Here is a 12,224-nt window from a genome sequence, read left to right as displayed (position 1 = left end):
GTTGGGCAAATAAGTTTGTAAAATTTGTATTTTTTGAGTTTGCTCACTTTTAGTGTTAAAAACTGGCACTGGGCAGTGCCAGGTATGTGATCTGTGAAATTGCAAATTACCTTCCTGCTTGGGAAGGGCCCTTGTCTTGCTAATGTTTGCTGAAGGAGAGGTTTTTCGTGTCAGAAAGTTTTTGAATAGGAGAGGAGGCAGAGAAATAAAGAAGCCATGTTTGCAGAGTGAGAGCAGAGAGAATGCAGAGTGCTGAAGGAGAAGCCATGTTTGCAGAGAGAGAGCAGAGAGAATGCAGAGTGCTGAAGGAGAAGCCATGTTTGCAGAGAGAGAGCAGAGAGAATGCAGAGTGCTGAAGGAGAAGCCATGTTTGCAGAGAGAGAGCAGAGAGAAAGCAGAGTGCTGAAGGAGAAGCCATGTTGGCAGAGAAGGGAGAAGGGGTGCGGATGGGGAACCAGAGCTGAGGGGCTTTGCGAGCTCAGCTGAGACTGCTGGGGCCTTTGATTCTAGGAGGAACCGGAGAAGACTCTCCTGGTTGTGGAACCGGAGGGAAGTGTTTTCCCTGTGTGTTGGCGCATTGGCTGGTGTGAGACTTGAATAAAGGAACGGCACACCATTCTTCGGCTCCACTGTTTCTTCACCGTCTGCCTGAATCCAATGAGAACCTGCACACGAATGGCCACGGTGGCGGTGACCCTGTGCCTTACACCCCAGGAAGCAGCGTCCCGGGGAGAAGCAGAGAGGGCGGAAGCAGAGCGGCATGCCAGCAGCAGCCGAGCCCGAGGCTCAGCAGAGGAAAAGCAGCAGCAGGAGTGGACGGTGGCCACAGCCCGAGACCCCGGCAAAGTGACCTGGCACAGGTCTGAGCCTGCTGTCTTGCCCATCGCTTTGCTCTCAACCCCAGTCCTGTTCCTCCTTGTAGTGTTCTATTGCTTCTTCTCCCCCCCCCCCCCCCCCGAGCTGACCTCCCTCCAGCTTCCCCAGCTCCTGCCTGCCAGGACTCCCGGCCCAGGGGGGCTGGGACTCGAGCATCCTGGCTCACACAGCCTGGGGTATAGTTAGGATGGCAGCAGATGGCATTGGTTCCAGAAGACCCTATATTTAGAGTCCTAAACATCTGCCTTGCAATTAGAGTCAGATTATAACCCAGAAGTTGCATACAGTATGCACTTACCTTGAAGGTGTGTCAAGGTAATAATGCTGGACTGTTTATAATAACAATTTACATGCGGAACAGAAGGACATTAATTATATACTCCCTATATCTTGTTCTCTTGCCTTGATTTTAGGTACTTTTGTTTCACAGCAAAAAAAAAAAAAAAGTACTTTTAGGAGTAGTTATCTATAGTTATCTGATAAACTAAAATCTGTTTACTAATAGAATGAATTGGGTTCAGTTTACAGCAGCCTGGAGGTGGATTCCCAGTAACCTGTGTTTTAATACTTAATCTATGTTGTCTTAGATTACGTACTAAATAGGTGTCATAAATCACTGCTCGCTTCTGAGATCTATTTGGCCCACAATGTGAAATGGAGGGGAAAAAAAAAACCCAAATAGTTAACCAGGGAATTAGAAAACATTTTGCCAAGATCAAGTACAGTAGCATAATCAGAAGGACCATTACATTTCTCCTCAAAATAACAGAAACCCACAGCAAGGGGCAGCAGTGAGGTTCTGATGCTGACGCTCTTCTGTGCGCCCAAGCTTTGCTTTAAAAATATTGAGAATGCAAAGAAATAATCCACCTCTCATTGGCTGCCATCTCTTTCAATGTACATCTTCATGATTTGGGAAAGTGAATATTTAAGCCAATTCCTAATTACCTCCATCCCCACCTTAGGAAGCTGTCAGCCTGACCGGGTAAAGGAAAAGCATAAGATTTTACAGTTCACGTTAGTAAAATAAGAATTGACATCCAGGCCATGTGAGACTGTGCCACATGCCAATTTCCTAATTTCCCAGAGAAGAATTCTTTTTAATCACAGGTATGTTGAGAAAACCCTCTTCTCAAATAGAGCATTTATTATGGATGCTCTCCCGGCAGGGGTCGTCAAACTTTTTATAAAAACCGCCCACTTTGCAGTGCTGGTCAACCTGGTCCCTACCGCCCACTAGTGGGCGGTCCAGCTTTCCTGGTGGGCCAATCGCAGCGCTGTTTGGTTGCACGGTAGGGACCAGGATAACCAGCACTGCAAAAGTGGGCGGTTTTTATAAAAAGTTTGAAGACCCCTGCTAGAGGCTGGTGGGTGGCAATATATCATGCTGTAAGGAAGGCACTACCCTGAGAGCAGCGCCCACAGAGGAGGGCGAGTAGGGACGAGCCCTCGGTCTGCCCGTGGACTGTCTACACGGCTCAAGGGACTGGCGGCCATCGCCTGTTCTCTGACACTTACTTACCCTGAGCTTGCGGCCGAAGACGTTGACCTTCCCTTGGGCTTGCTCTTTCCGGAATCTCCATTCCACCAGATTCTGGCCGTTTTCACCAGGAAGGGTCATGTTCCTCTTGGCGACAGTGGGATTGGCGGTGCCGGCCAGAACGTGCGGCTCCGTCTGGTAGTGGGAGTCGAGGCCGCTGGCGTAGATGATTCTCAGGGAGCCGTCGTAACCCACCTGGTAGCTGTTCCTTAGCTGATCTGCAGAGCGAGACGCAGAGACCGTGAGCCGCAGGGAAGGACCCCACGCTCTGGCGGGTGTGGTTAGGAGGGACACGCATTTCTAAAATGTCCACCGAACCCCGTTTGTAAGGACATAAAAAGTGTTTAATGATGTCCTCTTCGAAAGTGATAAAACAGCTCTGATTTCTGGCATTTTGTGCTGTCACAGGTTTGGCTATTAAAGGAAAACTTTAGGGGCATTTAAAGTCCTTTTCCATTTTAATAGATTTCTTTTTCTCATTTGCCTGCAGCAATAAACGAGGGCTCCGCCTCCATGCAGAAGGCTGTAAACATTTTGCAAAGAGCCAAGTCTGGAGCTGGTGTACCACCTCCAGCGTCCACAAGAGGCACCCCCTCTCCCCTCCCTGTGTCTTCTGTCAGAGAACTTTGGAAAAGATTCAATATCTATACTTAGTATACCAAAAATATAAGGCAATATTCCCCCCTGAAACTAACTTTAAAAAGAGAGAGTCATCTTATATTTGGTACAAAAAACCCCCTTTGATATGGTAGGCTACGTGCTTCAATTTAAAATGTTGGCACGGTATGGTACCAGCTGGGGAGTCGATGAATTCAAGCAAGGCTGATTTCAGATGATTGTGGAGATTACCTGAGAAAATTTGTAAAATAAATAAATAAATAAATAAAAATAAAATAAAAGGAATCAAAGAAGTTTAAATCAGATTGAGCCATTAATCTTAGGGTCACGACCTCGCAATTGCAACTGTCACTGGAAAACGGGCTTTCTCAGGATTCTCTCCCAAAGGAGAAGGGCAGGAGGCTCCACCATGGAGACGTCAGACACGTGTGTGCCTGTCGCCTGAAGAGACTTAGAGCTCAGTTATTACAGGAATGGGTACTTGGGATCGGAATAACATTTCCAGGGACCACATCTCAGGGGCATTCCGACACCGTGTCACACTGATTCAGAAAGGGCTGTCTGCGCCTCCAGCCATGCTATTTCCACGGCAGCGACCACGACACGCTCGGGAAAACTGGAAGTTGACTCAGAAAGGGCCCGATGGTGTTCGTGAAGAGCGGAGTTAAGTTGTTTTATTAAATGGGTATGGAAAAAGGCGCCATTTCCAGGTTAACGTATGGTCGTATATAGTCTGTAACTTGACAGTATGTACGGGTAGCTCAATAAGCATTACCTGTAGACATGAGACTATTTCATCAACATCTCTAGAGGATTATATTGGCACCCTCCCTGTTCCGGTTCATCTTAGAAAATGGGGTTGCCACATTCTGTGTCGGCGCTAGTAAGCCCTACTTCAAAACGATCGGTTTCAGATTACGCTTTCGTGTTTACCTTGGACCATGGTGTAGAAAGAATCAATGGAGGACAAATTGGAAGTGATGCTGACATCTTCTTCTCGGCTGGACGACTCAAGGTCCACTGTGATCGCCTTGTCCATGTCGCCGTGCAGGTTTGTGACCACGCCGGTCGGAAATGTCACATTCGTCAGACGACCTTCGCTGTCGTAGCTGAATGCAAAGGCATCGACTCCGTGTTAAAAGAGGAAAAGTGTAGGTTTCTCCTTATAAACATAATGTGCAGCCACGTTAGCTGCACAAATTTGGAAGAATATTTGTCTTTGTGCAAGAGCTCTGTGGGCCGAGGACTTCAAACAGGCTTTGAAGTAATCAAAGCCTGTTTAACAGAGAGAAACCTCGCCGGTGAGAGCGAGAGTAAACAGAACGGCTTCCACCTCGCACACTGCTCTTTGAAGTGGGACCCAAACCCTCCTGCACGTCTAATTTGCTCTTTCAAAGGGAACATGTTTGCTGATATCACATTCCTTAGTATTCGTCTATATTTTCCGCAAAGTAGACTTAATTTGCTGTTATGTCAGTTTTTAAAGTTTTACTAACTTTGGCTCGTATGGTATAGTCCTATACGAATAGATACAGTATACACAACTATATTACGTCTACCTACCTGTATAGTTGTATTGGCGTATTTAAACATGCTCTTTCAGTATCTCGAGGACATCTTTAACAAATTCATACAGTCTTTTAAAGACTTTATTTCTCAGTGACTGACATATCATATAATGGTAAATTGGGACTTAGATGTTGGTTGGGATAGAGATAATAATCTATCTCATCTGTCCTGACATTGTAGGAATGGGTGGTATTTTGAATGATTATGTTTACTGAAATGAGATGTAGTATTTACTGTCAATGATTATTTGCTTTTTTACTATACACTTACTCCTTTAGCATATAGTACATGAGACTCTTATAATTTAAATGTTAAGATATATTTCAAAAAGTCTGTGTCGGCCCTGGCCGGTTGGCTCAGCGGTAGAGCGTCGGCCTAGCGTGCGGAGGACCCGGGTTCGATTCCCGGCCAGGGCACACAGGAGAAGCTCCCATTTGCTTCTCCACCCCTCCGCCGCACTTTCCTCTCTGTCTCTCTCTTCCCCTCCCGCAGCCAAGGCTCCATTGGAGCAAAGATGGCCCGGGCGCTGGGGATGGCTCTGTGGCCTCTGCCCCAGGCGCTAGAGTGGCTCTGGTCGCAATATGGCGACGCCCAGGATGGGCAGAGCATCGCCCCCTGGTGGGCAGAGCGTCGCCCCATGGTGGGCGTGCCGGGTGGATCCCGGTCGGGCGCATGCGGGAGTCTGTCTGACTGTCTCTCCCTGTTTCCAGCTTCAGAAAAATGAAAAAAAAAAAAAAAAAAAAAAAAAAGTCTGTGTCACTAAATACGCATTATAGATACATTTCACTAAAGAACTGGCTTCTCCATTTGTGGTAGCACCAGAGAACATTTCAAAAAGAAAGAAAAAGAAAGCAAATTGCTGATGAAAAACTGGGGGTTTCCCTGGGACAACAATGTATAAGGCTGGATTACAGATTGAGACGAAAGAGTGTCATTAATAACTTGGAGACTCAAACCAAGTCCTACCTGACGTATAAGCCCAGATGCAGAAGGAGAGAAATCATCTCACTAGAGGAAAACAGACATCACCGGGGGAGGGAAACAGTGGACATCTCTTACTCGTAGGTATCAAGAAAAGTAGCTAAAGGACATTTTGTTATAAAAGGACAGAAGGCTGTTAGAGAGTAAAAAATTAGCTTTGAAACATGCAGCTAAGGAATGAAGAGGAGGTTCTAGGTGATCAAAGCAGAGAAGATTCAGGAAGGGCGATGTCACCGTGGAGAGCAGGCAGGAGGGAGGACCCAGGAAAGAGGAGCACGGATGACCGCTCAGGGCCCATGAGCGGTGGACCCCGTTACTTCTGTGGGGACCGTCTCAGTCAGGTCACGGGTCTGACGGACTTGTTCTGACAGTCTGCCGGGCTGCTCAGCCAGAGGCGGGAACGGGCACCCAGAACGGAGCGCGGAGAAGCGCAGAGGAAGAGAGAGCGCCATTAAGGGTAGTCCCTGTTTGGACCCATAAAAGGCAGAGCTGAAATAAAGAAGCAGACACGCTCCCCCCTCCCCTCACCAGCTCAAACGCCCCGAGCAGATGAAGGTTTCAACAGGAGGCGTCCAGCCTGGTTTATTGCTGTCATTGCCCTTTTTTTTTTTTTTTTTTTTGAAGAAATTACTGCTCTTAAAGAAACATACCTGCATAGGTATTTATACAGAATTCCTGACAAAACCAGCCTACCGTTCAGTCTTAACCTGCACAAAACTCTCGCATCACAGTATGTTTCTCATAGTCTAATGTGAAGACTACGTTACTGTGTTTTGAAAAAAATGAAGGCCCGTTGGCACGCTCCATGTAAAAGATAGCTCGGCACCACTGCACTCTCCCCGCCCTGCCTTTCACAGATGGAGAAATGAAACTGCGGCGTGGTTAGGTCACTTGGCCAGGGTCTGACCACATCTCATGATGGGGCCGTGGCCGGACCTTCCAAGCGCGAGACCCCAGGCCAGGAGCCCGTGTAAATCACAGGGCGTGGTTGACCCTGGACACCGCCTGCTCTCTGTAGATAATGCCACCTGCCAGCGCTCTGCTGACTTCACGCTTGCTGTTGCCACTCACCTGCCCCTTTCAACCTTTCTGCTGGTTTCTGGTTCCTAGCTCCCTTCGGTGTCAAGCGGGAACGTCCCCTTTCTCCCACAGAAAGCGTTCCTGCCCCCTGTGCCTCTGCTCCCTGCCGGCTCGCCCCACGTCCCGTGCACTGCTGGGCAGGATGCCGGGCACGTGGCACAGGCCACGAGAGGCTGAGCATTCAGACGCGAACCTATTCGCCTTGGGTTCCTGGGTAAGTAGAAGTACAGCCTGACCAGGTGGCGGCGCAGTGGATAGAGTGGTGGACTGGGATGCGGAGGACCCAGGTTCGAGACCCCGAGGTCGCCAGCTTGAGTGCGGGCTCATCTGGCTTGAGCAAAAAAAAAAAGCTCACCAGCTTGGACCCAAGGTCGCCGGCTCCAGCAAGGGGTTACTCAGTCTGCTGAAGGCCCGCGGTCAAGGCACATATGAGAAAGCAACCAATGAACAACTAAAGGGTCACAACGAAAAACGGATGATTGATGCTTCTCATCTTTCTCCGTTCCTGTCTGTCTGTCCCTATCTATCCCTCTCTCTGACTCTCTCTCTGTTCCTATAAAAAAAAAAAAAAAAAAAAAAAGAAGTACAAGCAGCCTCTGCCAGTGGAAGGGCGTCAGGGATCCTCGTGGCCCAGCTTCGCAGTGGAGCCCTGGAAGCTCTGAACTGGCCTTCCAAGGGGCAGCTGAATGTGAGCTACGGCACCAGCGGGGCTCAAGCGCCCGCAGAGGGCGGCCAGGCGGCTGGCGCGGCGTGAGGTTCTCCGAGCTCCGCCGGACCGGTCCGTCACCCAGGAGCTCCTTGCCAGGGTCCCGGGGCAAGGGCCCTGTGCATTCAGAGAGCACGTAGACTCGGATGGGGAAAGGAGGCGCAAGAATGAAACCCCGCCTACTGAAAACGAGTGCCCCGTGGGCCCGGAGCGCACACAGAGAGAGGTCACCGTGCTGGAGCAGCGAGGGACCGGCCACCGCAAGCCCAAGCGCGGGACCCAAGCTGAGCTTTGACATACAAGTGGATTTAAAGGGGCCGCAGCACGTGGCGGATTCCAGCCGGGACAACAGCAAGGGGAGGGTGTGGCAGGGCGGTGAGGTTGCCGGGCGGCGGGGCCCAGCTGGAGCGGAGGGTCCTGGTAGGGCCCTCCACACGGCAGCGGGAGGCCCTGGGCGGGTTTCATCACCGGGGACTGTGGGAGCTGAAGAATGTTGTAAAGGAAAAAGCAAGGATCTGATCAGGTTGATGTGATGGGAACATGGAAGGTGTCCAGGGGCGAGGTGACAGGTCAAGAGGCGAGTGCTTCTCAGGCTTAACGATTTTACACACCAGGAGAAAAAAAACAAACATGTCAGGGACCAACGTACAGGGTTTTAAAATAAAAAGCCAGGACTGGTGACCGCCATCACTTCATAAGGAAAGGCCATGTGCACAGATCAAAGGCAGGAAGGTCCCAGCTTCAGGGTCAGAGGCAGTTCTTTCAAAGGAATAAGTAAACTTTTATGGAAAAAATCCTCTACATCATCATTAATGTTATTTCACTGCAGTGTGGATCAGGGTAAACTTCTTCACAGATTAGCACCCACGACCAGAGACATGAAAGAGAAGGTGGGGGAGCACATTACAGTGACCAGTGGGACCCGGGTAAAGAAGAGAGCGAAGATAAGGGGTCAAGAGCGACTTTTCGGGGGCTTCTAGAAGTGCCAGGTAACCCCTTCTGTACCCGGACGAAATCGGAAGCTCTGCGCACCAGCCCGTGTCCACCTGCTCTCTGAAACACGGGGCCTGGAGGCGAACGAGGCCCCCCCAGCGAACACAGGCCTCCAGACACGTTCTCTGCGCCTTCTCTGCCCAGGCGCGGAGATGTGGCCAGACTGCATGTGGCCCTTGGCGGTGAACGAGCCCTGCCCAGCTTTTACATTTGAGAGCAGCTTTCTTTCATTAGCTTTGTGACCTGACGACGCAGAGGGCCCCGGGGGATCTAAAAAGAACTTCCACTGCACGCTCTCCACTCCTCTCCTCGTGTGGTCAGCCGTGGCCTCCCGGCTTCAAATGCATAACAAACATTTTCTTCACAAAGGACTCTGGCTGGAAAAGACGCACCCCCTCAGGGTTCCTAAAGGCCTTCTGCTCCTGCACTGATGGGATGCCCTTATTAGATGTTTATCTATTTGCCGTCTTGAAGTTTCACTGGGCTCCCCTCCCCCACCCCCACTTGCTGTTTTAGCCTTTATGGTATATTTTAGAATCTCTTTTCAAGTTTCCTGAGCAGTGGGATTGCGGACCAATGAATGCCCCAGAGACTGGAGCTTCAGCTGTTCTCTGTCGGAAATTCTGGGTTCACCCTGACGGGAAACTATCTCTCTCCCCCTCACAGAGACGAAGGTCCCTCCTCGTCACTGTTTTCTTCATGAGGTTGTTCAGATATTTATCTTCCCATCTCCACAGCTTTCCAAGATATAAAGCTGCTCTTTTTGCCTCTCCCCATAGTCACTGACACCAGCTTAATCCCCTGACATTCCACTGTGACAATACCCCTCTGCTTAAACATCTGCAGAGGCTCCTCAGCTGAGAGAAAATTGACCGACTTAGCCTGCCACCAACACCTGTCAATAGACTATTGACGTTGCAAATTCACTCAAGTGGCAGCCATTGGCAGGTCTCAAGAACTTTCTTTAACACCCAACAACAGGATTATCTGTCTTCAGTGCTTCCCTATATAATGGCTTCTTGGATCAAATGTTATTTATTTTTTTTTAAATCACCTGTCTTTGAGAAAAATCTGTGTAAATCAGAGCAGAGCTTTGGAGAAACAAGTGAACCAGAGACAACAGATACAGACAGATAATGACCCTGGAGGCGGGGGTGGGGTGGAGTAGGAAGGGAGGGGCCATGCGGTTTACCCCCCTGCTGACTGTTGGCTTCCCCCGGCGGCCTGACACTGAACATGTCCGTCTGAGGGACAACCCAGATCCAAGTATTTACTCAGACATCTCAGCAGTGCCCCACCTCTCCCAGACCTTTCTTCTCTTCACCTGCAGAAGAGCAATGAAGGCCCAGCCGGAGGTGTGTGTTATCCCCGACGGGTCCCCCAGTCTTCCAGCCTGTCCCGGGAAGGGGAGACAGCAGCAGGTGTTGGTGTGGATACATGCTGGAGGCCTCAGGCTGGGATCAGTTCCTCCTGTGTCTTCCCCACCCCAGAATAAGCCTACGCCGAGAGCTGCTGATCGAGGGACGGATGCTCGCAGACTTGACCCGAGGGAGGGGCTCCCCGGAGGGACTTCCCCAGCCTGTCCTTCCTGCCACTGTCCCCTTACACAGAACCATAAGCTTTCCTTCCGCCTATCGGAGTTCCTTAGGTTCACGTTTCCTTCAGTTTAACAGCCAACAAATTCCAAAAACATCCCCTCCACCTTGCTATCGGTTTCACCACACTGTTTTTCACAGTGCCCGTGGGTCGCCAACTCTGCTCTGTCACCGTGGCGGAGCGGAGCCCACTCATGAAGCCACCACAGAAACACGCGCATCCATCACGCCTCGCTCCTCGCTCCTGGTGATGACACACACCAATGGCAAAATCGGAACGGAACCGGAGTTCGGTGTGGCGGGCTGGTTTGGAACCCTCAGGGCAATAATGGGATGTGCAACACCTATACCAGAAGAGGTTACACTTAAGCATCCTGGGCATGAATCTGAGGTTTATGTATTTTAACCATTATCTCATGGACGCATCCTGATTTCTCTGAATTCCGCAGCAATGTTGTCAGTAGGAAGCCCTCAAAGGTAAGGTTCTGGATAGAATATGCAAAAGGCTTCCAACACGCAGCTAAACAGCCTCGTGGGGTCGTCTGGAACTCAGTTGACTGCTACCTAGACGTTATCCAAGATGACAGGGGAAAATGCAAAATAAGAACGTATTATTTTATGTGATTTTCATCTCCGGCGCTAAGAGGATCTTGATGAGAAAGGGTCAGAACTGCACTGGATGGGGGAGTGTGATGAATGCCCGTTTTTATTCTGTGCGGCTGCTGCATTTCTTTCTGAGGATTTGCCAGTGGGCCAAGTTCTGACCGGCTTGGCTCCACAGAACCAGAAAGGGCAGTACTCAGCAGTTCAAGCCACCACTCTCTTTTTCAAACACCCCAGATAACATGCATTCAGAACCACAGACAAGGACAGATTCTTCCTCTGTCACTTCTGATAGATAATAACAGGTAGGACCTATTTTCTTCAAGATCGAATAAAAAAAAAAAAAAAAAAAGAAAAGAAACCCAGTGAGGGTTTCTTTTCCACAGTCATTGCCACACCAGGGAGAAGTGACAAAGTGACGATGCCCAGAAAGAGATATCCACATCAGGACATTCCAGAATTAGTTCCCTTTGGGCTTTGAAGGATTCTGGGCTAGCCATCATTAAGATGAAGGGCCATATATAAGTCACTGAAGACATTTTTGGTTTATTGAGCGAGGAAGGTGGCCATGAGCAGGGCACATCTTATTTGTTTAGATAGCAAGTCTTGGCCAGGTCTTGAAACGCAGACTTGCTAGGCAGCTGACATCGAGGGAAATGTTTGTCCCAAAGAATCTGTCAAACGACTGTGCATGCCCTCACCCTCCCGGACCTACTCCAAGGGGCCCTGACGTGCTCCGAGGATGAACCCATCGTTCTCTTTCGCCTTCCTCGTTGGATTCTGGCCCTTGTTCTGTCGTACACACACACAGCCCACCTGGGGCACGGCTGAGCCGTCAGTGAGAACAGGGAGGAACTAGGGAGACTTACGGTTGGATGGCAAGGCTTAAATAAAAAAAAAACTAGGAAGCCTGTCTGGGAAGAGAAATCTAATTTATTATAATAACTCGCTATTACCCGCACTGGCATAACATGAAGAGTATTTGGTTTGACGGAAATGTAACATGCCTACCTATTTTAGCAAAAAGACACTTGGTAGTTTGTTAAATGATGTTACTTTTGTAATCAGCCTTAACAGGGGCCAGTGAAAAGTTGGGGAGAAACGTCAGAACCACAGGTGTTTTTAGAGCAGGAAGAGGTTTTCAATGATTTAAAAAGTCTTTTATTTCACAGGTGAGGGCACAACATTCTGGAGAGGTGCTGTGACCTGCCTGGAGTCACATAGCAAGGAATAAATGACAAAATCAGGGCGGGAACCCCGGTTTTCAGTCTCCAGTGTGTCCCGGTCAGCCTATGCTGCCTCTCAGAGAAGAGCCAAATAGAGATGGGAGAGAAGGTGGTCTCTAGGGCAACTGAGGGTCAGTGGTGGGGAGCAGCGAGCTGGCGGTGACAGGACTGGAGGGAAGCCGCCATCGTGGACGCATTCGGAGTCTAAGAAGGAACAGGGCTTCGAATAAGAAAATGAATATGGGCCCTGGCCGGTTGGCTCAGTGGTAGAGCATTGGCCCAGCATGTGAAGTCCCAGGTTAGATTCCTGGCCAGGGCACACAGGAGAAGTGCCATCTTCTTCTCCATCCCTCCCTCTTGCTTCTCTCTCTCTCTTTCTCTCTCTCTTTCTCTCTCTCTCTCTCTCTCTCTCTCTCCCCCCCCCCCCCCACTCCTGC

The 12,224-nt window shown here is 49.7% G+C and overlaps 1 protein-coding gene across 8 annotated transcripts in view; it reads right to left on the bottom strand.

The window, feature by feature from the left end:
• The window catches only part of TENM3 (teneurin transmembrane protein 3), a 615,102-nt gene that overhangs the window by 16,324 nt on the left and 586,554 nt on the right, over nucleotides 1–12,224 (bottom strand). For all 8 annotated transcript variants that reach the window (XM_066380117.1, XM_066380120.1, XM_066380118.1 and 5 more), the window contains 2 exons: nucleotides 3,968–4,143; nucleotides 2,399–2,634 (listed from right to left, as the gene is read on the bottom strand). In XM_066380117.1, the coding sequence (XP_066236214.1) occupies nucleotides 2,399–2,634; nucleotides 3,968–4,143 (412 nt within the window). The remainder of the gene's footprint in view (nucleotides 1–2,398; nucleotides 2,635–3,967; nucleotides 4,144–12,224) is intronic.

The sequence above is a fragment of the Saccopteryx leptura genome, chromosome 4 (genome assembly GCF_036850995.1).
Source record: "Saccopteryx leptura isolate mSacLep1 chromosome 4, mSacLep1_pri_phased_curated, whole genome shotgun sequence".
In the NCBI taxonomy this organism is placed as follows: Eukaryota; Metazoa; Chordata; class Mammalia; order Chiroptera; family Emballonuridae; genus Saccopteryx; species Saccopteryx leptura.
The sequence above is the reverse complement of the archived record's forward strand: the minus strand, read 5'-3'. Positions and strand labels throughout refer to the sequence as shown.